Source organism: Castor canadensis, chromosome 5, assembly GCF_047511655.1.
Source record: "Castor canadensis chromosome 5, mCasCan1.hap1v2, whole genome shotgun sequence".
In the NCBI taxonomy this organism is placed as follows: domain Eukaryota; kingdom Metazoa; phylum Chordata; class Mammalia; order Rodentia; family Castoridae; genus Castor; species Castor canadensis.
The window spans coordinates 180563867-180591585 of record NC_133390.1 but is presented as its reverse complement, the minus strand read 5'-3'; the positions used below and the strand labels follow the sequence as shown (position 1 = coordinate 180591585).

Here is a 27719-nt window from a genome sequence, read left to right as displayed (position 1 = left end):
CACGAAAATGAACCCATTAAATAGACACGTACTCACCGTCGTATTAACACCAAAATCATGTATAAATTAAGAAGTAAAATGTACAAACGATTTCACAAAGTGCTGTTTAAAATATATACATTCAAGAAATTCTTAATGTAAGACAGCTCAGATCGAAGTGTTGGGGTGATACCTTTTAGGGTCCTTTTCTTTCAAAAAGTATTAATAGAGCGCTTAAAACAGAAACACTCACACACACACGTAGAAGGCAAGTTCCCAGACTGGCCAGGAATAAAACTATTTTCACAGTCACCTAAAACGCTTAACATTTCCAATGCGGAGCCTGAGTCCCCAACTGAGTTCGCAGAACGGTTGTATAAAAACTGCCAGAAAAGAACAAGACCAGAAGAGAGGACCCACTTCTGTAATTGAGTATTTGCCTTGGAGCCTCACCGTGGACGCCTGCAGGGGATGCGCATTGGAGCCTCACCGTGGACGCCTGCAGGGGATGCGCATTGGAGCCTCACCGTGGACGCCTGCAGGGGATGCGCAGATGCTCCTCCCGCTGAGCCCGCTCTTCACCTGTAAGTGCAGCAGTGCTGCTCCACATTGCCCAGCATGGTGCCAGGACTAACTCAAGCAGCAATCCCAGAAAAGTACCTTTTAAATTCTACAGCACCCAACTCTGGGTGAAGAATTCGTTTTTAAAACAAAATTTACCAATTAAAGAAAAATATCAGCTTCAGCTGGCCTGACATGGCGAATACTCGTTATGTTTTGTGTTTTCCTTGTAGTTCTCAGGAATACATCAGCATTTGTTTGAAGATGTTTTAAAATCAATTCATAGTACATGTGGTGATTATTCAAGTAAAGGTTGATCAACTGTCCATACTTTTTTTAGTAGAAATGTAGGCTTTTTCCTTGACCATAATTTTCCAAGTGAGTTGTCTTTAATGTTTGCACAAAATTTAAATGGGATTGAATGTCCTAGGCATGTAAAACTTATTCAAATTTCACTACATAAAGTCTTTACTTTTCATTTGAAAGAATGCAATAAGGCTAGTGGGATTCTTTTAAAAAATAGGATGTGGGTTTCATATATCCCTAAAAGAAAAGGTATACTTACTTGGAGAACAAGTAGGTCCTGGAAGAAATTACATAAAATAAGCAACTTGCCACTTGTTTGGAAAATTCGGTGTTAATACTTTATCTATAAACTTAGGATTCAAATCCTAGAAATGACACCAGATGGATGAGGGCGAAAGCCCAAGTAGTTCTGACTGCACAGCTGGCAGAGAATGGTCCTTACTCTTCAATGACATCACTCTCCCTGGGACAGACCACCTGCACATTGCCCTCATGGACATGTACTTATTCGGAATAGTCACTGACCCTTCCTCACTTCTTCATACAAACACAGACCTTCTGGGATAACTGGCATTGCGAGGTCTGGAGATGACGGCCTGCAGCCTCTCCAGATGAAACGTGTTTTCCTTGTTACCATGGAAAAGACACAGAGGGTGCCCCCATCCTAACCAAGGCACAGACAGAGGGTCTTCCAGGGCTACAGCATAGCCAGTCAAAGAAACTTGTACATTGCCAGGATTGTAAGAGGAGAGGGAGCCAACCAGGGTCTGCTTATGTCAACACTGGACTAGGGCGTCTTTTAGATTATGTCCCATCACTGGACACAGAACTCTCTGATGACAAAATGACCCCCAAAACGAATTAGGAAATTGAGAAGGGGATGGAGGACAAGAAAGGGACCTCTCCATTGTATCAACATACAATACTATACACAGCACCAACTATGTTACACCATCACAGCGCTGTCTGTCTTGAGCCAGCAGTGCACGCTCGGCGTCGTACTCAGCATGAAATGAGCACGCTTCACATGCAGATGTGGCACTGGCGAAGGGTAACCGACATGTCACAATTCATCAGAACTGCCACCGGCCTGTCCATCCTCCAGATGAACACGCTACCACAGGGCTCCAACAAGAATACTTGTCCCTTATTGCTGGTAATTTCCATACTGGCCCTAAAAGAGAACAAGACACAGATTATACCTCCTGAGCAAAAGTCTTACCCAACAGTAAGACAGGCTCCCTCCCCCAGCAGGCACTCAGGGAGGAAGGAGGTCCAAAAGCAGGCAGGCAAGACAGCCTCTGCCCAAATCCACCAGGCAAGCAGGGAGGTGCCTTTTAGAAGGCACCCACTTTTTCCCTTGGCTATGGTTTAAATCAAAGAGGGTCAAAGGACTTCTTCAGGCATGCGCTGGTCTCCCCAGGGTCTGAGCCTGCCACAAAGGCAGGTTCCCCAGGCACTGAGCACCCACAAGTGATGGACAGGTAGCAGGGATGATGCCAGCCAACACCCGCAACCCCCCAGCATGCTCAAGTAGGAAACGGGAGTGTGTGACAGGAGTGCAGAATCAGTCACCATGAAATCCAACGACAGAAGTGGAGCCCGTGTCTGGCACAGCTCCAGGACAGGAGGCTGAGCCACTCAGAAGATGCTGTCCATAAGGACACTGGGCACTCATTTTACTGCCCCCTAGGGGCAAAGGGAGAATAACCAGGCCTCTCAGGAGCTCTAGCCAGGAGGCTAGGAGGAAGGAGGGCTGGGGGTTCTGATGGGAGGCCCCACAGCAGGGCCTCACAATGTGATCCAGGGCACTGCCACTCTGAGTTGTGAGTCTAGTTAGCAGAATCAAGCAATAGGTCTCCTTGCCTCTGAGCCAAGGGGCTGCAGATCCAGGTGAATGCCAGGAAGCCAGCATTTGGAAGTGTGCAGTCTGGCTAGAGCTTTTCAAATGGCCGATTCTACTCCCAGGGGGTAGTGGGCAGCCAGAGCTGGGGGCTGGAGCAGGGTATGACTGGCTTCCATGGGTAGAGGCCAGGGATACTACAAAACATTGGCAGTGTGCAGGGTGGCCCTGCCTGCACTCACCTGGCCCCATAGCCCAACTGCCCAGTTGGGAGACCCCCAGCCCATAGCTAATCTCGCACCTCTGAGGCTGTGTTACATGAATGAAGACACCGGCAGGCAGTTACATCCTCCAATTCAGGCTATAATGAAGTTAGAACTTTTGCTTGTTATTCTACAAATTCCAAAGACATTATTTTCAGACCCTCTATTAAGGAGACCTGTCTCATGGAAATTGTCCTAGTGATTCTAATTTTGTATCAGTTGCAGAGCCTTCCTGGATTCCACACACAGCCCCTCAGCTGCTGCTGTCCCCATGGGCACATGGAAGGCCAGGAGCTGCCTCCTGGATCTCTGTGCCAGCATACACCTGGAGGCACAGCCATCCCTTTGCCCAGCACACTCACTGGACACTTCTGAATGTCCCCCTCAGTGCCAAATGAGTTTGCTCCTCAATGACTGCCCTGAGAGTGGGCTGGCTTTATCCTGTGCTAAAATTCAGACTTCTGACTGGCTTGTCCTCTACTCTCATCAGGAGCAGGATGAGGAGCAAATGCCCTCTCACCTACTAGGTTTTCTGAGGAAAACAACCATAACCAACATGAGGCCTTGGAATTTTGTTAGCTGTGTAAGCATCACTGATGCCTTCTACCTAGCATGCTGCTACATGCACAGTCAACACTCCCCAAGGACTCTCTTCAAAGGAGGCACTGACAAATGTCCACAAATCTCCCCACTCATGCCCCAGCCAGAGCCTTCTCCTGCTGTCCTGAATGTCACAAATCTGCCATTGCCTCAGGACCTCTGCACCTTCTCTTCCTAAGCCTGACTCATTCTCATCTGTGAGGCCCTCCACAGTGCCTTTTCAGTGCTCCTGGCACAGAGTCTGACCTCCTCTAGAGGCCCTCCCACTCAGAGCAAAGGGCTCTTGTGGGGTGTGAACCATCACCTCCTACCACACCATCACCTCCTACCACATTCCCACTACTCACTTCTTTCAGTCACGCAGGCCTCCTCACTGTCGCGGGAGCCTTACTCTTCTGTCCATCAACAACGATCCTCCCTGGGTTTCTGAGGGATCTGTTCACTGTCTAAGATGGCCCCTGCCTGTCATTTTAGCTTTCTACCCCTCTGTGTCTTTTCCTAGAGCAATGAGCACCTGAGATCCATGCTGCTTGTGCCCACTTCCCACCTGGACAGTGACTCCTAACCACGGTTTCCTCTGCTGGAAACCTGCTTGGTCCCTGGCACCAGAACAGTATCTGGCTCCATCAAAGGAGCAGATGCCTCTTGAGCAAGATGTCAGCACTAAAAGCAGGAGCCCTGTCACTGCCATGTCCCAACCCCCAGCAGAGACTGACTGACTTGTGCTAGGTGCATAGTAAATATTTGCAGGATGAATGAATGGATGAAGGAATTATGCATGCACATCTAACAGCAAGTTTAGGGTAGAAAAAGCAGCTGTCTGACTGGGGTGAGCATATATGCAGAGCTAAGTTTTAAAAACCTTATAGGCTCAGAGAATTAACATTGCAGGAGGGACCCTGAAAGTCAATTAGTTCCATCTCATTATTCCTCAGGACTGTAAGGGCGGACGGGCACATCTGGAAACATCCAGAAAGCTTGCCTGCTCATAGCCATAAGGCCGCTGCTGCTGGGCAGAGGGCCCTGTCTGCGATGTTCTGTAGCTTCCGTACTGTTGGCCTTGTCCTTGCTGGTAGCTGGAGTACTGCGAGGGGGCTCCCTGGGCAGGCCCTGTGGAGACACCAGGAGCTGTGAGAACAACCAAAAGCAGCTGATAGTCCTGGAAGCCTCCCAACACTGGTATCTATTCTTCCAAACAGAAGTCTGTGCAGAAAGAATGCCACACAACCAGCTCGCCAGACCTGCCAGTCCTACAAAGATCTGTGCCCCCACAAGGATGGGTGACTGAGGGCCTCTCTCCAGAACACCTGGCCTGAGCCTCCGGGAAGCAGGTGAGTGGTGACTCCAGAACCTGCTGCTGTTGGGTTACAATGGATACAGTGATCTTAACTATAACAGGAACCGGGGCAAATTCACAGGCAGAAGAAAGACATCTACAATTGAAGGCTTTGGGAAGAATGAATAAAGGCCAGAAATCTTAAAATTTTTATTGTAATTATTTTTGTGGTTCTGGGGATGGAACCCAGGGCCTTACACACGCCAGGCAGTGCTCCACCACTGAGCTATCTCCCCAGCTCCCTTTGTAATGCTGTTTAATTGGTCACAATTGTGAAGGTTGAACAATCTTTTTGTTTTTTTAAGACAGGGTCTTCAGACTGGCCTCAAACTCCTGCCTCTGCCTCCCAAACCCTAAAATTTCAGGTGTGGCCACCATGTCCAGCTAAGGTCAAGCAGTCTTTAAACTGTGGTTTCTTCCTGCTCTGAAGCAGAACTGCCTGTGAGCTCATGAGAGGCCTTGCACTGGGGCACACCTGAGAACTGAGGTGCTGCTTCAGCTGGTCTGGGTGACCCAAGCTCTTAATTTTAAAAGCTGCTCCGGTGCTCTCAGATGCAGCAAAGACTCAGAACCAAAGGCCAGATTTGTTTCCTCAAAGAGCTGAAGCTGCTGCTGGCCGCTGGTGGTTTACACCTGGAATTTTAGATATCTGGAAGGGTGAGTTAGAGAGGATCATGGTTTGAGGCCAGCCTGGGCAAATAATTCACAAGACCCCATCTCCAAAATAACCAAACCAAAATGGACTGGAGGTGTGGCTCAAGCAGTAAGAATGACTGCTTTGCCAACATGAAGCCTTGAGTTCAAATTCCAGTCCCTTCTTCAAAAAGAAAAGAAGTTGAAGCTGCTGTGAGGGATGAGGCCTTTGGCCTGTGGTTCACAGGAGGTGTGAACCCAGCTTCAGCCAGGAGACCTCATGGGCCAATACACGCACGTTTATGTTTTACTTAAGATACTTCACACTGGACGCCAGTGGCTCACATTTGTAATCTTAGCTACTCAGGAGGCAGAGATCAGGAGGATTGTGGTTTGAAGTCAGTCCTGGGCAAATAGTTCCCAAGACCTTATCTCAAAAATATCCAACACAGAACAGGGATGGTGGAGTGGCTCCTGCTGGCATTTTGGTGAGAGGATTTCTGCTTTGTTCCTATCGAAGCCAGAAGGACTCCCCCAGCCATGGCCCTCTGTCTGCTTCTCTGCCTCCCATTCAAACCAAAGTTTGCTGACAGGTCCCGCTGAGCCTCTAGCCAACTTGCTGGCCCAGCTCTGCAGCTGTGATCTCTCAGCGGGTGAGAAGTCAATGAGTGGTGGTTCTGCAGGACACTATGACCAGACTGCCCATCCCCGGTTGAGTCAGGTGAATGTGAGATAAAATGAGGCAGAAACCACCCATCTGCATCTTCCCAGCTTCCAAAGTTCCTCTTCAAAAGGAGGAACCAGGCTCCTTGGAGAAGTGGCTGATCATAGGGTAAGGGTAGGAAGATACTGTGGTACTGAAAGTACAGACATGTTCAAAGGACACAGGAGCCACAAGAAAGAAGACTGCCAGGGGCCAAAGCTGGGACAAATGACTAACAAAATTAAGTAGTACTGGATTTTAATGCAACATAAAATTAATATCCATGGGCACATACTAAAATAAATAAATAGCTGAACAACTAAGTGATGGGGAGAAGGGACACATTTTCTTAACAGAAGAATTCAACATAACCTATGTGAATGCTCCCTTAGATGGGACTGAGCAATTATTTCCAAGAGACAAAGAGGATTGTGACAGTGGAGACAGTGACAAACACCACCTTGGCCAGGTGAGCAGGACCAGCATCAGTGCAGGTAAGCCATGTGGATCAGCTGTGTCATCAACAGCACCACCTGTCTTCTCTCCAAACCCATAACCCAGTCTCATTCAGGGCAAAGTACCTGGAAAATTCCACTGAAGACTCCACAAAGGGCCCGACCAGTCCACCCCGCAGTCCAGATCGTGAAAGACGAGGCAGGTCTGGAGACTTTTGGTCATGGACAAGAAGTATGCGGGGAAATGTGACACGTGGTTATCACATGGGATCCTGGACAGGGTCTGGGGTCACAAGGATGTCAGTGGAAAGTGAGTGAAGTCCAGATAAAGTGGACAGGGGACTAGCACTGGGAGCCCTTCCAGCTTCAGTAGGAACCAAGTGCAAATCCCACTTGCCAAAAGCCCGACAGGAGTGATGCACCATTGCTGCTCTGAGTCATAGTGAGTATGCCAGAGTAATGTTCGAGGTCAGCCATGGGGATGGGGAAGCAGCCACACAGGAGCCCTCTGCACTGAACTTGGAACTTCTCTGGAGATTGACAGCTATACACAATAGGAAGCTTATTAAGATCTGCCTGAGTGACAGTATTACAAGATGTGCAGCCCATATGTGGCAGGGTGGGACAATGGGAGGGGTCCACTGTGGGAGGGTGTGCCCCTCTCTTACCGTAGCCTTGCTGCTGTCCAGGATAGCTCTGCTGGTTGGGGTACTGCTGTTGGGGGTACGTCTGCTGCTGGGCTGTGCCCTGTTGGTACCCAGCCTGCTGCTGACTGTACTGGGCATTTCCTGCAGAAAGAAGGGACACAACTCATTTCTGGCCAGTGCAGGCTGCTTGCAGTTACCCGCAGGAGGTATAGGTGGCTATGGAAGCCCCAGGCCAAATATATACCTGCAGTTTATTTTCTTTTTCACAGTAGTTCAAACATTGTGTAACATTTTCTCTCTTTTTCTGGTGGCAACAGGATTTAAACTCAGGGCCTGTGTTTGCTGGGCAGGCACTCAATCACTTGAACTACCCCCAGCCCCTTTTTGCCTTAGTTTCAGGCAGATCTTGAACTTTGCCTGGGGCTGGCCTCAGACCATGTTCCTACCACCTAGGCCCACTGCGTAAATGGGACCGCAGTCGCAAGCCACCACACCCCGCTTGTTATGGGGTCTCTTTAACTTTTGCCCTGGCTGTCCTTATACCTTGATCCTCCCAATCTATGCCTCCCTGAGTATTCTGTTATTTTATAAAACTATGAATGGAATGCCAAAAAATATGACATGGCCAATCTAACAGTTAAGACAAAGGCAGTACTAGTATTGTGGGTTGAGTTTTAACTGCGAATGTGACCTTATTTGGAAATGGTGTCTTTGCAAATGCAGTAGGATGAGATTGTCTTCATGAGAGTAGGGAATGCAGACAGACATACAGAGAAGCCACATAACAAAGGAGGCAGAACCTGGAGCAACATGTCTCCCAGCCAAGGCCACCAGAAGCTGGAGAGGTCTGGCAAGACTCTCCTTGGAGCCCATAGAGGAAGCAGCCCTCCCGACACCTTGCCCTCAGACTTGAGGCCTCCATTGTATAAACTGCCCTGTTGGTGGCCCCCTGTCACTGCAGCCCTAGAGAGTAGACCTTGCACAAACAGACCAAGAGCAGCGGCTGGAGGTGTGCGCTGGAGTGCTGGTCACTGTGGACTTGCCTGTGAAGGAAGGCAACGAGGCAAACAGATGTGACAGACAGTGAGGGGCACGGTGTGACGACATAAGAGACGAGAAGTCTCAGAACTGTGGTCCTTATCAGTAGAGACCACACAGCAATGTCTTATACACAAGAACACAGCCTTGTCTTCGTGTTTCTTTCTTACAAATTCATTCCAGGATAGTGAAGTAGGTCAATTATTGAGAAACCTTTTATATTTATATTTATATCTATATAAACATAGATTTGTATGTTTATATTTAAAAGAAATAAACAGTTTTGAAGTCTAAAACCTTACCATGGGGGCTGCTGTGTGTTCTGAGCACGTTACATGGAACACCCCAAGCAACAGTGCACAAAAGAAACCTGCAACCCTGCCCTTCTCATCCCTGGGTGCCAGAGAAGACAGGACCCGCTGGCCAGGAGAGTACACTCAGGTCCTGTCACCAAGTGAGCAGCAGTGTGAGGGGGCCACAGGTGCAGGGTGGACAGCCACCTGGACGCTCCTCTTAGGTCAGGATTCTCAAAGTTCCCCACACAGTCCAACAGGCTTTCAGGACCTGCTGACTTCCCTGGCAAAGGTCAGGCCAAGGCCAAGGCCGCAGCTTATGCTTGCAATGGGCTTTTTTGGACCTCACAGAATTCTTGCCACGGGCTAGGAGAGGCACACGTTTCCTATGCTGTTGGCAGTGAGTAAAACCCAAGACAGGCTTTTGTTCTTTTTTTTTTTTTTTTTTTTCCCAGAGAAAAATGGCTCAGCCTTATTTCGGTAAATCTGATGAAGCCAGCACCCACGCTACATGCCTTGCTCCAGGAGAAAGCCTATGGTGAGAAACCACTTAGAAAGGCGTAAGTCATCACCCAGGACCTGAGGGGTATCAGAGGGCTCTGCTGGTCTGAGACCTCACAACCTCCTCACCAAAAAGGTGCACACTTCAGGTTGGTGCAGAGGTTGAGCTCAATACACAGTGCTCACAACATGTTCACCGATGCCATTTTTAAGTCTTAGCCAGCATCTCTTGAGATGGGCTTTGCTCTTGGCACTTGGCTTACCAAATGCCTGCCATTCAGTTGTGTGGAGTCCTGTGTCTGTGCAGCCCGATTCCAGGCTCGGGAGAGGAGGAGTGGGAACCTGGAAGACATTTGTGCTTCTGGGGCCCAGAACATACACATCAATGGGTGGCTGTTCTTACCAAAGCATGACGGAAGTAAGAAAACAGATGGGCTGGGGCTGGGAAAAGGCTCAAGTGGAAGAGCACCTACCTAGCAAGCATGAGGCCCTGAGTTCAAACCCCAGTACCACAAAAAAGAAAAAAAAAAAACAAAACAGCAGCAAGAGAGAGACATCAAGGTAAGAGGGCAAGTGATGAAGATGTGTCCTCCTGCCTTTGGTCCCATCTTTTCCCCACCAGCTCCAAGTCCCTCAAGTCTCCTCATGCTCCCTACAGGCACCAGTGCGAAGGCCCTGACTCAACAACCCTTGAGAAACACCTCAGGAGATCAAACGTGGCGCAGAACACTCCTGGTGACCATTTTCAGTAGTGAAAACAAGTTTAAATAAGCCGAGGTTTAGCTGGAGAAGAACCATGTCTGTGGTGGCTGTGTCTCAGTCCTCATGTGTTCCACTGAGTTCCGCTCTGGTGATACCTGAACAGGATGCTGGAGAGAAGCCTCGAACCTGCCTATCCAGCAGCGGGTGAAGAGCAGAGCAAAAATGCTGCCTATCCACTAAGAGGAGCCACCAGTTAGGACAATCTGCTTGTGCAAGAAGGGGACCCAAGGTCCCAGTATGAAATTTCACTTCAACACTTCAGCTATTCTGGTTCTCTGACTTTGTATGCAGCTTAAGTGCTCACCCAGCTGGGGACGATGGTCGGTCTCTGTGCCTGTCTTGGGACAAACGGGACCAACAGTGAAGCACCCTCAGGGTCTGCAGGTTGGGTGTCTGCACAGTGGGGTGACTGTACCAGGCAGGAAAAGAGGGCAGCTGTGAGTGTGCTGGTGAGAATGTGAGAAGCAGCTATGCTAGGACGCTAAGAAGCGGTCACTGCTTCTTAGACTTTCCCTTATTTCCAGTTTCTCTGCTGTATCAGGTATAACCGAAAACCAAGCTGTTTTGAGGAACAGTGTGGCAGCTCCTCAAAAAAAGCTAAACAGAACTGCCACGTGACCCTGCGGTCTCACTTCTGGTATATTCCCACCACGTTCACTGCAGCATCATACACAGGCGAAGACGTGGAGCGACCTGTGTGTCCGTGCACAATGGATGGCTTGTACAGACTGGAACGTTCCTCAAGCCTTTCAAAAGGAAGTTTTGCTATGCACCGTATCTCAGGCGAAGCTTGAGGACACTATGCTGAGTGAAGAAAGCCAGTCACAAAGGATGAATGTCGATTCCACTCATGGGAGGCCCCTAGAACAGAGCACAATGTGGGTGCCAGGGGCTGGGGAGCTACTGCGAAGTGGGGACGGAATTTCAGTTTTCAAGATGGATGGTGTGGCAGCTGAAAAGCAACCTGAACTGACATCATGCCATTAGACTGTCTTAAAAATGATTAAGATGCTTACATTTTTGTTACGTAGGCTTTTTAGCCATGAATAATTTTTAAAAAAAAAGCTGAGCATAGTGGGTCCATGTCTGTACTACTACTTGGGAGGCAGAGGTGAGGAGGATGGCAGTTCGAGGCCAGCCAGGGCAGAAGTTACCTCAACCACTGAAGAGCTGGGCATGAAAGTGCATACCTGTCATCCCAGCTGCACGGGAAGCCTAAGTAGAGGGATCTTGATCTAGGCTGGACTGAACATAAATCTGAAGCCCTAATTGAAAAATGCCTAAAAGTAAAAGGGGCTGGAGCATGGCTCAAGTGGTACAGTGCCTGGCTAGTAAGCACCAGGCCCTGAGTTCAAACCCCATACTGCCAAAAAAAAAAAAAAAGCCACCAAAAATGTTGTATTTACAGATCATCTGTTCCATAGTTACTGATTTTTTTCCCCTCACATTTATCCCTACTGATATCAGACCAGGAATTTGGTCAAGGCAGCTGAGGTCCTAAGCCTTGTGACAAGGGGCTCACCTGCTCAGGATGTGACTATACGTCCTGTCCCAGTTCTGCCAATGGTGGCTGCAAGTCAGTCAGGTGGGCATATTTACAGTGCAGCAACAAACAGGTGAGAGCCAGCTCACTTGCAGCAGCTGCCTCCGCGCAGCACTGCCAAGGGTGTGAGGTGGGGGCTACAAGCCCCTCACCAAAAGATGAACTTTATCCAGCACTGGGAGAAATGCCAGGGCCACACCACGCAGCCGTGTCCCCGGAGCCCTCTCCACCTGGCTAGAGAGCTTTCAGTGCCTCAACTCCTGCTGAATGACTGAGTGTGGATGGCTCTGAGCACAGCTCCAGGCACCAGGCTGGTCAGCTGGACCAAACAGCAGCATTTGTCCCTAGCACTCCTACGTAACATGGCCAGCAGAACCCGTCTCCCACACGCACGCAAAGCAAGCAGGATCCTGACACACGGCCTGGCATCTCTAGCTCCCAGGAGTAAACCCGATTTCATGAAATTCTGTGCCAACTGCTCTAGTCAGTCTAGTGCCTGCTGGTAATTCAGGAGAGGTCAACTGGACCAGGCGGGCACTGCTTGGGCCTTAACAGTGTGGCATCCTAACTGCTGTGTGGCCTTTTCCCTCTGGAACACGGCGCACAGCCCTCGCGCTCCTTACCGCCTTCGTAGTAGTGCTGTGTGGACTCCTCAAACGCGCGGTCGTAGCTCTGCTCCGTGTAGGGCGACTGCTGGTAGGTGTAATCGCCATGACCTACGAGGAAGTGATGACTTACCACCGGCGGAGGCCTCTCGCTGCCAGGCCTGGGGAGACAACCGAGGCCGGGGACACACAGAGCTGGACAGGAGCCCCACCTCCCTGGGCCTGGCCTTCTCACTTTAACAGGCAGACATCAATCCTACTTCACAAGATATGGTGAGGGTCAAGTGTATCCACAGCCTGCTCCTGACAAGTGGCTGTTCCCTGCTCACCGCTACGTGGCTCCTGGGAGTTTTGGGGCAAGGGCAGCCATGATCCAGAAGGAGGCCTTTGTTGCAAGGCACAGCGCCAGCTCATTCCGGGCGCCACAGCCTGCCTGCTGCTGGCCTCTGCCACCTACCCACCACTCGTTTCCCAGCCAGGGTGCATAGCTGTGCCTCAGTGTGGGCTAACACCAGGGTCCTGCCCGATGTCCACCAGGGACCCTCATCTTTGCTTCCCCAAATCTATCCATCCTTAGGGCCACTTAATTTGGTTTTGGGATTTTGTTGAGACAGGGTCTTGCCATTAGCCCAGAGTAGCCTGGAACTCTCAATCCTCCTGCCTCAGCCTTCTGAGTGCTAGGATTACAGGTATGGGCCACTACATCTGGTATTTAAGACCACTTTATTTTATTGTTTTGGCAGTACTGGAGTCTGAATTCAGAGTCTTATGCTTATTAAGCATGGACTCTACTGCTTGAGCCATACTCCCAGCCCTTTTTGCTTACTTTTTGGATAGGGTCTCACATTTATGCCCAGGGCTGGCCTTGGGCTGCAATTTATGCTATTTATGCTTCCCACATAGCTGGGATGACATGTGTGTACAACCTTGCCCAGCTTTTTATTGGTTGAAACAGAGTTGCAAAATTTTTTTGCCTGGACTGGCTTCAAACCACAATCCTGATCTCCAGATCCCAAGAGGCTGAGATTACAGGCATGGGCACCATGTCCAGCTTAAGACCATTTAAATGCCACCTCCATAAACCCTGGGATAATTTAAAGATGACTGAAAGGTGACAGGGAAAAACAATGTGGAGAAGTGACAATGAGCAGCTGGAGGCAAGTGTGACCAGACGTGGACTCAAAGTGCTAGGGAGTGGGGTCCTGTCAGCTTCCCTAAATGCATTTCCTGGGGAGGGTAAGCCCACCTTTTAAGACACTTAAACCTGTCTGTAATGGGTGGCCCCTCCCAGTTCTGACTCCTACCGTCTTCTGGGAAAGCAAGGCAGAGCCCCAAGAAGACGCATGGCAGTGTGTGCTGAAGCTTCTCTTGTCAGAGACTAGCCTTATCCCACCCCATAGTGGGTTTGAGCAAAGTGGACCAAGATGCTTTGCTGGCAGAAGGTAGGTCAGGGTCTTCAGGTCTCAGAGGAGCCTTGACCTGGTGCCCGGGCGCGCTGGGCCTCACCGTCTGGGTAGTACTGCTGGGTCATGGGCTCGGTGGCACCCTGGCCGTGGCTGTACTGCTCACTGTAGTACTCTTCCTGGCCCAGGTACTGCTGGGAAGAGCCTGTGAGTGATGACATGGCACTCAGGACCAGCAGGCAGTGGGGCTCGCTCTCCCTGCAGAGCAGCAGGGCCCCACTCAACAGCCCTGCCCACATGAGAAAACCCACCCCCGGGGTCTCCTGAGGGGACAGGACCACCCACCACCAGTCTCCCCTGTCCTTGATCCCCAGTCCTGAAATACTCTGGACTCTGTACTCAGAATAGCCCTTAGCCTCACCCAGCCTCAACACCCCCTCCCCAAGGACAGTAGATCTGCGCTCGGTCCCCACCAGAACCTCTAGGAACAGCAGAGACCCCTCAGCAGCCCCAGCTTCCTTGCTCATATAAAGGGGCAAACCTCCTAACTCCCCAGTTCAGCATGGAGAAACCTGAGTGCCGGTCCCTTACAACAGACAGGAGTCTGGGGACGGGACCCTGCTTGGGCAGACCCCTGTGCCTTACCTTGCTGGGAGGGCCGGTACGGTGCCATCGGCCGCTGCCCCATCAAGCTGCTCCCCTGGCCGCCCTGACCCATCATGGCGATGGACGACTGGCTCTGGTAGTGCTGGCTCCCGCCCTGCGCTGAGCTGTAGTGGGACGCGGCCGCCTGCTGGTGCATCATGGAGACTGCGCAACAGGACAGAGACCTCGAAATAACCCTGAGGAAGCTCCAGGGTGGGCAGTCCTTGCCCTCTCTGCTCTCTGCCACCCGCTCCTTTCTCAGCTTATCCTTTACGATTTCTTGTAGCTCCCCACAAGATTGTCACCGACTCCCAAGTCACACCTCTAGCAACTGAGCTGCACCCACACTTGGCACACGGTCAACCCTAGCCCTTGCTACCAATTATTTATGTATTTATTTATTTTGAGTTTTTTAAGGCAGAGTCTTGCTTCGCAGCCGAGACTGCCCTCAAACTCACCATCTTCCTGCTTTACCTTCCTGAATGCTAAGATTACAGACGTGAGCCACTATGCCTGGCTGGTGCCAACTGTTTTAAGTGTGCCCACATTAAGCCAACATAGGAAGAAGACAGAGCTTCCAAGGCAAACACAAAGTAGACCTGAAACTTCCTGCCAGTCCTAGCCCACAGAAACTCAAGTCCTGTTCTTCCTTGTCCCTAATGCTGGTCCTGGGAGGAGTCACATCTTCACCCTGACTACCTCCTGACGCAGCGCTCTTCACAGCTACAGCAGGCTATTCCCTTCCGCTGGCCTGACCACATGTTGCCTGCTCAGAACCCCTCCTGCACAGCACTGTCCACAGAAACAGGACACGAGCCGTATGTTTTAAAGCTTCTAGTAACTACATTGAAAAGTTAAAAAGAAACAGGTGAAATCAGTTTTAATAATGCATTTTATTGGCGTCGATATTTCCAATATAAGTTTCAGCATGTAATTCTTACAAAAAAAGCATCACAGACACACTTCACATGCTTTTTTTGTAGTACACCTGCCTTTTAAAATCTGCTGTCTCTAATAGTCAGGAAACAACCAAATTGGGATCTGCTACTTCCCAAGTGCTCCACGATCCCAGGGCCAGTAGCCACTGCCATGGACACCCTGCTTGAGAAGCTGTCCTGGAAAAAGACCTGGTCCCCCAGCCTGGAGCCTACAGTTTTTCTTCCTTCCTTTCAGCTTCTGGCCTCTGCAGGGTGTTCCCTGCATGGGGAGCTACTAACCCGTTCTGAGTCCCAGGGCTGCCCTTTCAGTCCCATGGTCAGTGCCACCCTTTTTCCAGAGCCTTCCCTAAAGCCTCTGGAAAGCCCCCAGGGCTGGGGTCCTGCCTACTCCCCAACCCTGCTCTGGGATTCTCAGGGGAAGGCAGCCAGCACCCATCAACCCTCCAGCACCCACAGGGAGGGCAGCCCCAAAGGGACCACACACAAGGGTCCAGTAAGTAGCCAGCCCGTGCTCCATGGGTTGGGCAGGGTACCTGGGTTGGACTGCATGTTGATGTTAGTCCGTGACACATAGTTGCCAATGGCACCTTGGCCCTGCATGGGAACGCTCTGTGAGGCAGGTCCTGAGTGGCTATAGCCAGGCCCAGTACCGTGGCCACTGCCTGACATGCTCATGGAGGTGGTGGGCAGTGTGCTCTGTGCCGTCTGCTGCATGGACACGTGGTTCGGACCTGCCAGGAGGGATAGAAGAGGGGGTGTCAGGTACTGGGGGCCAGGTCACCACCTCTGAAGTTCCTTTCAGGTAGTTTTGAGGAGAGCGTAACCCAGGGTCAATAGCACTAGGAATGAGTAAATGGTCATGTGATTAACAAGATAAACATACACACCATCAAAGAACAAGATGACCTAGCCTATCGTTAAGAGGTCCCACTGTTACTGGGACTTCTTGATCCCAGGTGGTACCATTTCATTCCTAGTAGAGTACAGCAGAATAGCGCACTCTGCATCAAGTGGCCACAGAGTTAAGCAGAGCTGGGGTGTGAAGTCAGAGCTTCATGGCCTCTGTGGTCACCCCACTGTCCACAGGTACCCTGGTGCTGGTAGTGGACCTGTGGCCAGGACATGGGAAAGCAGGGGTCACTGAGCCCAGCCCCACAAGTGTAGGTACCCCACCTCGGCAATCACCCATGGCCAGGCAATCTTGCTGCTGCAAACCTGCTCACCATTGCCAATCTGGCCCTGCATGAGGGTGGCTGGGGGCAGGCCCGTACTGATGGCATCACTGAGGCTACCCTGGGGGTGCAGTCCTTGGCTGGATCCACTCTGACTCAGTGCTCCGGGGCCCAGGTTCATGTTCTGGGTTGGAGGCTGAGGGCGACAGAGAAGTTAGGGGAGCACAGTTAACTCACAGAAAACCACCACCATGTGCCAGGGAGTCCAGGGCCCATGAGATCTATACTATATTCATGGCCAGTTGTTGAACATCCATAGCCTACAGCTACTGTCACACTCAGCAGGATGGTGGCATTTGAGGCCCAAATGCTTCAGGCCAAGATGGAGACAATATGAAAAGTGGTCTGCATAATCAGTCAGAATGTAAACACGAAACAAGTGTATCCACAAACACTTGGATGGTAAAAGTTGGGCCCCTTCCTGGGGTGACAGCGAACCCCTTTGCTGGCCACCACACTGTGCCCATCTCATCCCTCTTGGGCTCAGCTGGTCAAGTGCCTGAGTGTCCAAGTTTCCTCTGTGCCTTGCACAAGTTGGCTCTGCCATGTGTTGAACTTCCACAGCCTCCACCGCTCTCCATCCTCCTTGTTCCCCCATTCTCCACCCATACTTGTTTCCAGTTCTCCCTCTCCAGCCCACGCCTCCACCATTCTTCATTGCTCCATAATCCATCCCCATCATTTCCCATTTCTCTAGTCCACCTCTCACCACAGGATGCAGAAAGGAAATAGAGTGTACAGGTGACCCCTAGCCCCTCCCTCCTAGTGCTACATCAAACAGGGGCTCCAAAAGCTTGCTCACAGACACTGTTCACACGTGGCCAAGAAAGGGAGTCCTGCTGGAGTCTACAGGGAGAAGGAACCATTTGACGGTTGATTGAGGATGGCTTAACACTTTGTACTTGTGAAACAATCCTGATATTTATAATGTCACCACTTTCCAGGGGGGTTGGGGGCACTGGAGTGAGCCTTTTATGGTGACAAATCTGCCCTGGCACGTCACGGCTGGCCATGGCCACCTAGGGTATCCTTCTGAGCTGTGCTTCTCACTCAGCTTGCAGACTGAGGCCACAGGTGCAGGATCTTGTTTTACAGTGAAATTTTAATTTGAAGAAATGCATTTGAAGAAAATCAAACAGACAATAAAATATTTAAGATAACATCGGGAATATTTACTGTGATGGGGAGTCTTCCTTTTAAGTGTTTTTGTTCCCAGCAGTGTACATGCAAGGGCTTTAACTGCTAGCAACATTCAGAAGGGCTCATAATGCTTGAGGCCCTGAGTTTGAGCCCCAACACCACAAGGGAAAAACCAGGGTTTACAATGCCACGTGACATTCCCCTCCCCTCCTCACAATTGGCCCTGACATCATGGCCAACGTTCCTAGGTGCGCTTCTGGAATCATCTCCCTTCCCTAAACAGGTCAAGCTGCCATTCAACCCATCTACCTCAGACACATCTCCTCACCCCTGACCCCATGCTCTGTTTCTACTGCCTCCTGTGGTACCGAGTTCAGCTGGTCACCTGTGTGAGGAGAGGTGACAAGCTTGGAACCTGGGTACTCACAGCGGGGAGCAGGGACTGCATGTTTTGACTGGAGTCCGCAATTGTGGCCAGGTACACCAGGTTCCGATGGAGGAGCTGCTGGTACCTGTGGAGGAGCACAGTGTCAGCAGGCAGGCCGGCATGTGTGTCCACGGACAGTTAGAGGAAGAAGCCCAGCTTAACCAAGACAGCCAGACCCCACAGGTCAGGGACGTACCTCGCATGTCCCAAACAGGCTCCCATTCTACAGTGAAAACCCTGGAAGGACCCCGCCATGGGGGCTGAGGGTGGCACTGGGGTTGTTCTGAGACTAAGATGCACGGTGGGGCCATAGAAGGCAGGGTCTGAAGTAACAGCAGGGCAGCCCAGGGGACAGAGACCTGCTCCAGCAGAGTCAGACATCAGCCTAATTCCAAACACTCTAAAATGCCCAGCAAGGAAATGGGAACAGCCTGAGCACCTGAGGACCCCCACATCACACCCAGCAATCTCAGGCCTCTCCCACACATCACACCTGGGAGTGCTAGGCCCCTCACGAAGGCCACATGGAGCGTTGCCTGAGGTCCCTCACACATCTCCTGCCTCCAGGCAAGCCTGAAAGCTAGCATGCCTATTCTACAACAGGGCCTGGGGATCACAGGATGGCCCACCTGAAGGCACTTGCTGTACCCTGGTACCTTTGTTACTGGCCATGAGCTGTGGCAGGCTTGGGCCTTTTCAATATTCCTCTCACTCCCCTCTTTTGCCTAAGCTGCCCCCAGTCCTGGTGGTGAGGCTTCTCACCTCCCTTGTCTTTGGGGTGCCTCTTAGAGCTGTAGCTGACTTCAGTTCTCAGATTTGGACACACTTTGTTCTACACCCAAGGAAGCCTTCCCGCGTTTAGACAAAGTGGAGTCTGTGGTTGGACAAAGGGCCTGGCAGTGGCCAACTTACTGGGCGCACTCAGCTGTCTTGCCCTTGCTCTGGTGGTCCAGGATGCACTGGATAAGGTGGTGGTTCTCATCCAGCATCTGCAGGAGAGATAGCATGAACAGGGCACGTGCATCATCACAGCACCTTCCTTACTGTGACTAGGGTTTACGGCTGCCAAGTGTAGGCCAAGGTCACAGCAAGGATTCCAGGACCCTGGGAGAGAACCCAGGGCACCCACACCAGATCCTAGAGCACCCACCTGGAGGATGTAACACACCCTCAAATCACAATAGCACAGGTGGCACAGCTAGGTTCTCCCGGGGCAGGCAGCTCACAGCCCTGCTCACGTTGTGAAGCCTTCCCATGGGGCTACACTCACCCTGGGCCAGAGAGGGAAACAAAGGGGATACGTTGCCAGTAGGAGGAACTGCAAACACACAGGCCTGGATGGGACAATCCAGTGGAACTGAGGAACCACACCTGACCTGGCCTAGGGCCACTGACCCTCTACCCATGCCGCTACCCTGACCTCAACAGGAAATGACGTAGGAAAGAGAATCAGGCTGCACTCCATGCAGAGGAGGTCAGTATGTTTTGTAAACCTTGTATGTCTCATACTTAGGTAGGTGCATATGAACTGGGTCATGACCTAAAACCCAGATTTGACACAAATCTGGTTGAGTGGTGCAGGTGAACCAGCCAGATGTGGGCACCCCAGAGCTGGACCAGGACTCACAGGGGGTACCACAGGCTCCCAGAACACTGGTGCAGTGCCAGAGGCCTGCATTCGAGACACAGGAACATGTGTCCTGCCCTTACTCCTCTAGGTGTGCTCCACACTTAGCAGCATCGGCACTGCTGGGAATTTGCCAGAAAATGCTGCTCCCCAGACCTGGCCCTGCTCAGGTGCTTGACATCTCCAGCAGCATCTGAAAGCTCTGGACTAGGCTAACAGAGCTACACTGGCTCCCTCCAAGGCGTCCTTCACATGCTGATGAATGTGAAGGAGATCTGGCACTTCCTGAATCAGCTTTCCCAGTCCCTTATGTCTACAGACTCCAAAGCTGGGGCCTCTGCACATGCTCGGGCTCCTATGTTTGGTAGAATTGGTGAGGCTGTGCAGGAAGCTGGGCATGAAGAGGCCAGGGAGCCATGTGCAAGCAACCAAGGCACACAGAGCCCTCTTCCCAGAATGGCCACTTGGGGGCAGCACTACGATGGCCTGCAGAGGGGATGGGCAGACAGTAAGTGTGGCAGGCCAATAGGCCACCTGCCCAGGGTGGCTAGACAGGTAGTGTAAGCCACTCCCCATCTGCAGTGACGGGTGACCAGAGGACCAAGCCCAGCACCTACTGCCTCTTTGCTACAGAGCCTTTGCTCAGGCACTCACGTAGGCAGGACCCACACAGGCACCTCTACTAAAATACATGGCAGTGACTGCAGGTCCCTGGAGCAAGTGAAGCCCTGGAGAGGGAGGGCACCTGCCTGCGCTTTCTCCTTGGGCTGCCCTCCCCTCCTTATACCCTACAACACAGGCACCTGTAATGCTATCTGCCTTTGGGCTCCTGTTCCCACAGGATTGTGGGGCAATCCAGCCCCACAGCCTGCCAAGTGCTGCCTCTGCTCAGCTTCCTGCTGCTCCCCTCAGCCAGATGACCCCAGGGGTGGCCCCTTGCTTTGTTCTTTTGGAAATTACAATGCTTCCTCCATACATTTTATGGTTTTCCTCCCCACTGTGACAAGATGACCATGCTCAGGTGTCCAACTCAGCAGAGAAACTGCCCTAAAACAGGGAGCCACCAGGGGGCACTACCTGCCAGGAGCTGCCAGGGAGCGCACCTGTGCACAGGTGAGGGTGGTGAAACACACAGGAAAGAGCATCTCTTCTCCCTCTCCAGATCAGTGAAGGGGAAAACAACCTCCAGAGATTTTTTTCTGCTCTCTGATGCCACCCTACAAGACTTCCCAGCTCCTGTCCCTGACCCCTTGCTCCCAGGAACAGATTTCTCCATGACACAAAGCAAACACTACATGCTATGCACACGGGACAGCATCTCAGCATCAGGCACAGTAGCTTAGCAAACAGGGGACACCAGACAGCTGATGCCAGGATTACTAGTGCACACTGTGATATAACGATGAGATGGCCATTAAAATGCTTTGTTGCTTTGACAAACATAAGGAAATATGGACCCTTTACCATGTTTTCTTTGTTTTTGTTTTTTAAAGCAGCACATAGGAGCTGGTGGAGTGGCTCAAGTGGCAGAACGCCCGTCTAGCAAGTGTGAGGCTCTGAGTTCAAACCCCAGTACCACCAAAAGCAAAACAAAAACAAAAAAGTTAAAGCAGCACATAGGGCACAACTTCACTTGGTTTAAAACCACTCACAGGAAAAGCACAGGACAGGTGCTGCACTCCAAACCCTTGCAGATCTGCCTGCTGAGTAAGGATCAAAAAGCTGAAAACTCACAAGAACGTGAGACGCAGTCATGGAGTTTTAGGATGAAAAGGAGCTTGATGGGGGAGAATTGCAAGCAGGCGCTCTGACCTGTGTCAGGTGGACACTGAACCACACTGTAAAAGGCCCAGGAGGCTGAGGGCTGGGGCTTTCCCCAGGGACACCCCAGTCCTGCTGACACGAAGGGTTTCTGGTGGTGTCTCTGTGGAAAGGGACCATGCTAACCAGCACCAGTTTGTGGAGGAAACCCGTCCTGTGAGAATCAAAAGCCAACACTAGGGCTGGGAATGCAGCTCAAGTGGTAGAGAGCCTGCTTAGCAAGTGCAAGGCCGTGTTCAAATACCAGTGCCAGTACTACAAAAAATAAGTGAAAAAGCAAACACCAGAGAGTTGGGATGTAGCTCATTGCTCAGCATGCCCAAAGCCCTCGATTCAATTCATAGCACTACAAAAAGAAAAAAAAAAAATAGCCAACACAAAAGTCATGGCCAATACCTGAAGGGGACTGAGATTTTAAAAAAGGAAACAAATGAAAAAAATTAATATCCAAAACAGAATGATAAAGAGAAGTTAATGTACATATAAAAAAGAGGAAGCTGGGCTGGAGATGTGGCTCAAGTGGTAGAGTGCCTGCTTTGCAAGCTCGAAGCCCTGAGTTCAAAACCCCAGTCCAAAAAAAGAGGTTGCTATTTAAAAACAACCTGGAGCAAAAAATTAAAAATTTGTTGACGAAAACAAAAAACTCTGCAAAAGAGTTGGAAAACAGAACAGAAAGGAGTCAAGCTGGACTCTGTGGTGTGCACCTGAAGTCCCAGCACTTGGGAGGCTGAGGTGGATGATTCCTTAGGCCCAAGAGTTTGAAAGACCAGCTTGGGCAACATAGAAAGACCCATTTCAAAAAAGCAAACCTAAACAAAACAAAAACAAAAAGGAGTCAGAGAACAGGAAAGATAATGACATTAGATCAACACTTCGACAGGGCATAGTCAGATCCCCCAGAAACAGAGACTATGTGGTGAGGAAAACAATCTCCCCAAGATCCTTCTCACAGTTGACGGACATGTATCCTCTCTAGAAGGGCTCCCAGGAACTAGACTGCCAAAAATACTGGAGACAAAAGGAGTCTGAAAGTGACAGGAGAGAAAACCCAGCTTTCTTGTGTGGGTGTTGAGTCCCAATGGCACTAAGCTGAACAGAACAACAGAGGAGCAACAGACTGGTACCGAGACCCCCAGAAAACAGATGGCCTGACCTAAGGAGACTCCCAGAGTGAGGACCTGGCTGTGAGACTTCCGAAGGAGAAACGGCCTAATGAAGGTGGTCTCCAGAAGCAATCACTAGCCCAAGGAAATTTCAGGTAGTGTGCTGCAGACCTAATTGCCGAAGTCCAGCAGACTCCTTTGAACATTTTCCCAACTGCAGACATAACTTCGTTGTGGACTTCAAAACAAACCCAAAGTCACACATCCGCAGTGTGCCTGGGAGGCAGACAATGTGACAGTTTCAAAGTAAGAAACATTTACACTGATGTAAAAGCAAACATGCCTCCACCTTCCTCAGACAACACAGGAGCTACTTCCTGACTTACGCTGCTCTGGCACTGGTAATGCCAGTTTCCACAGCAGGGACCAACCTCGTCATCCAACTTCCATGGGACTCTCCATGCTGAAGAAAGATGCAGAGATCATGAAAAATCCAGGATGTATGGCAGCATCCCATCCATGTGCCAGGAACTGCCTCTTCTTTCCACAACTCTGGACTAGCAAGTCTCCCATGGTTTGGAATGGAGTCCTCATCTCCCTTGCCAAATGCCACTGCTAAGTTCTGGTCCTTTCCCTATTGATCAAGTACCTGATCAAAAGGGTAAAGACAACCATTTTGAACCCCGTGCCAGCCGACTACCTTAACCACAGCCTATTAGCAAGTCCCGAAACCATCCTCTTTCTAAAGCCAAGGAACCCAAGGCCCAGAAAGCACATGCATAACCTAGTGCCAGTGGACCATGAATGTGAGCCCAGGAAGCCTGAACCACCCTGGTTCGGGTAACCCGATCTGCCCCCGCCCCACCCAACAGTGAAGGCCCCTGCCTTCCACACCTTTTTCCAGGTTAAATAAATGTAAAGGGGCCCTGCCTACAGCCCACTTTGACCCTGGTAGAGGAATGCACTTCCACCCACACTGCTGGCTCCTCCCCAGCCCTTCCACTCCTCCTCATTCACCAGCACAGTGAGGCTCTGAAGCTCAGCTCTGTCTCCTCCAACCTCGACAGGCCTTACAGGACATCAGCACCGTCTCCTAGTTGCAGGTGTCCAGGTCTGGGTGGTGGTTCTCTTTCCTTCATTCCTGCACCCACCAGGGGTAAGCATGGTATGTCCTGTGACCACAGTGTAGAGGCTCCAGGCAGATGGTCCTGTGCCTCCAAGCACACAAGGGCAAGTGTCCAAGCCTTATGGACATGCTGGGGCAGAGCTGCCCTCCCTGCCTGTTCCAGGCTCCACTAGCCCAGAGCCCATGGGCCTCAAGAAGGGCAGGAGTGGGTACTGTGTTTTGACCAAATGTATCCTGGGCCTTCAGGCCAAGGGGCTGTCAGCCAGGACTCACTGACTGTTCCCTCCCTCCCCACAGGTGCCAAAGGGCTGCCCCTCACCCCAGGGTAGACTCCAGGCTGACCCCTCTTTATCCCTGGGGGTAAAAAAACACAGGCTCCTGTGCTCCCCTCTGAGAGCCCTATCCATAGGGGAGAAGGCACTTTCTGGAGCAGCTGCCTAATAGTCATGTTAACAGCAGGCTCACATTGAGGCAAGCTCTAACCTTGCACCCCCATTCACCTTCCTAGCTGGATGGGTCTGTGTTCTCAGAGATAGCAATTATAGATGCGAGGAAGGCACAGGGCACCCACTGCCTGCCCACCCCACCCAGGGCCCTGTGCCCTGCACTCAGGCTCAGTACACTGAGGCAGGGCAAGGCTAGCTCCCACCACTCCCTGGCTCTTAGGTACTGGGCACAGCACCACTTTCACTGGCCACCTCCTCCTATGCCAGGCCCTCTGGCACACAGCCCAGTACTCACCCCACCAGCTCTGTCTTGCTCCCTGGAGCCGTCCCCTCGGCTCCCTCAGTCCTGCTCCATAAGTGCTGGGGACTCAGATGCAGCAGGTAGAAAGACACAGCCAAGGACTAGAACAGCATAGAAACACTAACACCCATGCTTGTGTCAATTGAGTAACTACCACGAGCCAAGTGACCCATGCTTGTGTCAATTGAGTAACTACCACGAGCCAAGTGACAGGAGGCGCCAGGGCCCTCCAACATGGCCAGTCCAGTACTGGATGTTGGGTAGGTACATCATGGTCCCCAGCTAGTGGGGAACAGGGCAGAGGTGAGTCTCTGGGGACACTGCCCAGTGTCAGCTCAGAGTCCCAGGCACGGCTGTGTTCCTGCTGTTCTCATCCAAGCGGGGTTCTCACTGTGTCTCACCACATGCCAGGCTCAGTCACCATAAGCAACCAGCTCCTGACCAGACTGGCGGTCCTGCTCTTCCACTCCAGGTCCCCTGTACCTGGTCCAGGCCCACCTACAACTCCCTTGAGCTTCCCAACCTCCCATCCCCGCTTCAAGACTGTCCTCTGGAATATCACTCTCCAGACACCACTGCTGTGGGCTGAATTCAGAAACAGGCCATTTGCAAGTTAATAAAGTAAGCAGAGGCCATCCTCAATTAGGGGGTGTCCTACATCCAGCAACATCCTCAGAAGAAGGAAACACGGACACAGAAACACACAGGAAGCTACGAGAAGAAGGCAGAGACTCCACTAGAAGCAGAGAACCCATGGCTGCTGCAGCCACCAGAAGCTTGGAGGTGGGCGGGCAGCAAATTCCTCCTAGAAGCCTCAGGAATGAGCCAAACCCTGGAAACCTTGAGGACTTTGATCCTGCTCCTTGACGCCACCTGGGTTGTGGGACACTAACAGAGATGCTACAGTATGTACTGAATACTATGTGCCCAGGAACCATGCCAGGCTAGGGGCCAGCAAAGAACAAGATAGCCAGATGCTAACTCAATAGCATAAGCAATACCTGAAAGTGCTACACTGGTCACATGGATGCCAAGAAAGCACGAGGGAGGGGACATTCAAGTGGGTCTTTGAAGGCTGAGTAGGAGTTGACTTGGCTGAATGCTACTCACAGATATGCTTTGAACACAAGCTGTGTACTTCCTTTACCTTCACTACCAAGCACGCTTCTGAAGAGTCACTGGCTTTCCCCACTGTTCTCAGCATGGGCCTGTTAGCACATACTATAGACAGAGGACACTTTTTTCCCCAGGGCTTGGAACCAAACCCAGGGCCCTGCATGTGCTAGGCAAGTGCTCTACAGCAGAGCTACAGCCCTACTGCAGTTTTTTGTGACAGGGTCTCGCTATGGAGCCCAAGCTGGCTTTGAATTAGAAATCCTCCTACTTCAGCCTTCTTAGTGCTGGGATTGCTGGTATGCTCAAGCATATTAGCCAGAATACAAGACACCCCCACCTCAGACCCTTCTTAGACCCCCACTAAGAGATTCCCTGTGTACACATAGTCATTGCCTAAAGGCCAAGACCAGCAGGTGGACTGCTGACCTACCAGCTGAGGCAGGTGACTGGCTAAAGAGTCAGTGGGCCGATCTGCCCTGGGATGCAGCCAGCAGGTCCCCCTCTTTCTGATCTGATGCTGGGGGTAGTTCTCTAACACATACTCCACACAATTCTGCCTGGAGAATCTGAGCAGCTTTAATAGGAAAGGGGTATGAAGTACAAACTTCCCCCCAATAGACACTGAAGCCAAAGGTGGCTCTGACAACAGTGACTGTTAAGCTCCAAAATCCAAAGTGCAAGGGCCCCTCGCACTGTTGACTGTGCCTGATGCTGGACCCTCTGCCTAGCCCAGGCCCTTGACCAAATGCCACAGGTACAGCAAACCCTGGGGCCACAGCCTGGGCCAGGCTCCTGGCTCTACCACTTAGCCTCCTCATGCCTCAGTTCCCTTCACTATAAGACAGGACGACAGTAAATTCCCTGAACACTGAAATGAGCTACGATCTATAAAGCTCTGAGGACAGAGCTGGCAGGCTGGGGCACCCCTTCGGCTTTACTAAGTAAATAAAAAAGCTACACCTGCAAACCTGTATTTCCGCTCTTCTCAAAAAAATCTCCTGCTCAGAGCTGCCCATTCGTGAAAACATCACATTTCTAAAGACAGCACAGCAAGGGCAGTCTCGGAACAGGCAGTGGACTGAGAACAATTCCCACAAGAGACCACAGATCATAAAGAAGAGAGATGGTCATTAAGGCGAATGCCCCCGGGGACCTAATGGGCTCGTGGGTACCCAGGAATACTGCTGTCGATGGAACCGGAGTAAAGAAACCTATGTGCATAAACGACGTTGAGCATGAAAAAATAGTAGAAAATCTATTCTCGATGTCAAAACTTAAGGTTTTTGCTAAACATGTCTCCAAGCCTGTGTAAATGCTCACAGGCAGTAGGGCGGCGAATCTGTCCCTTCTGGCTGATCAGGGCGCCTGGCAGAAGCTAACTGGTCCGAGCTAGGGCGGGGACGCACCGGCTGCAGGTCCGCCCGGTGCAGCACGCGGGGACAGGGCTGCGGGCTGCCGCAATGGCACCCACACTTGCGATGCGTCCCTTTGTGCCGGCAGCGTCGGCACCTTACTAAAGCAGCCGATCCGCCGCCGCCGCCGCCGCGCGCCCCGAGGCCGCCCGCACCCCCTTTTTCCACTCGCCAAGTTGAGCGCAGGGGCGAGCTGCCGTCACCGCCTCCGCCACCAAGGCTGTCAGCAGAGCGCGACGAGCCCGGGGTCCGGGTCCGGCTCCGGCTCCGGCTCCGAGGGGCGGAGGGCCCGCTGCGCCCCGCACCGCCTCCTTGCGACGCACTCTGCGGACACCGGCGGTGCACTCGGGGGCAGGCGCCACCGCGGCAGCCCGGCCACGTCCCCGACGAAGTTGGTGACGTTCTCCGCCGAGCGCCCCGGGCCCGCCGCTTCGGATCGTCAGGGTTCGGGCCACCGGGCTGCGCCCCGGCTTTGTTCACGCCCAGCGCCCGTCCGCACTCCCACGACCCACACCAGTCCCGGGCCCGGCCCACCTTCTGGATGGTCTGCTGCGTGACTTCCCCTTTGCCTCTCGGCCGCGCGGATGCGAAGGCCACGGACATGGTGGCGGAGTGGGGCTCAGTCCGTAATCATCGGGGTTTATTCTCCGGCGGCGCCCCGCGGCCCAAGGTGCACATTCTCCGCAGCGCGGGGGCGGGGGCTCAGGGGGCGCCGCGCCGTGGGCTCGCCCGCTCCTGAGCCACCGCCCCGCGCTCGGGCCCACCGCACCCCCGCCCCGCGCCCCGCTGCCGCCCCTGTCTGGGCCCCGTGCGCGGCCCCCTGGCGCCCCGCCTGCGCTTCGCTCCTGGCCCGCGGCCTCCACGCCGCCCCCCGCGCTCGGCGCCGGTGGTTCCGTCCGCTCCGCCCCGCCCGG

General features: G+C 52.0%; 1 protein-coding gene across 6 annotated transcripts; it reads right to left on the bottom strand.

Moving 5' to 3' along the window:
- Nucleotides 1–38: 38 nt before the first annotated feature.
- On the bottom strand, nucleotides 39–27564 carry Ss18l1 (SS18L1 subunit of BAF chromatin remodeling complex). Of its 6 annotated transcripts, none has more exons than XR_012448332.1 (12): nucleotides 27340–27564; nucleotides 18766–18842; nucleotides 17854–17938; nucleotides 16278–16422; nucleotides 15588–15785; nucleotides 14117–14281; nucleotides 13575–13676; nucleotides 12087–12179; nucleotides 7348–7467; nucleotides 4535–4680; nucleotides 516–2020; nucleotides 39–478 (listed from the first exon to the last, which is right to left on the bottom strand). XR_012448332.1 is itself a non-coding variant. In XM_074075060.1 (12 exons), the coding sequence occupies exons 3-12, from the start codon at nucleotides 18840–18842 to the stop codon at nucleotides 1994–1996; spliced, it is 1158 nt and encodes a 385-aa protein (XP_073931161.1). In that variant the 5' UTR covers nucleotides 22791–23053; nucleotides 23422–26907; the 3' UTR covers nucleotides 39–1993. The 6 variants fall into 6 exon arrangements, 5 of the variants coding, with proteins under 5 accessions (XP_073931161.1, XP_020023376.1, XP_020023377.1 ...); XM_074075060.1 differs by lacking the exon at nucleotides 27340–27564 and adding exons at nucleotides 22791–23053; nucleotides 23422–26907 and having other exon boundaries at nucleotides 39–2020; XM_020167787.2 differs by having other exon boundaries at nucleotides 39–2020.
- Nucleotides 27565–27719: the final 155 nt, after the last annotated feature.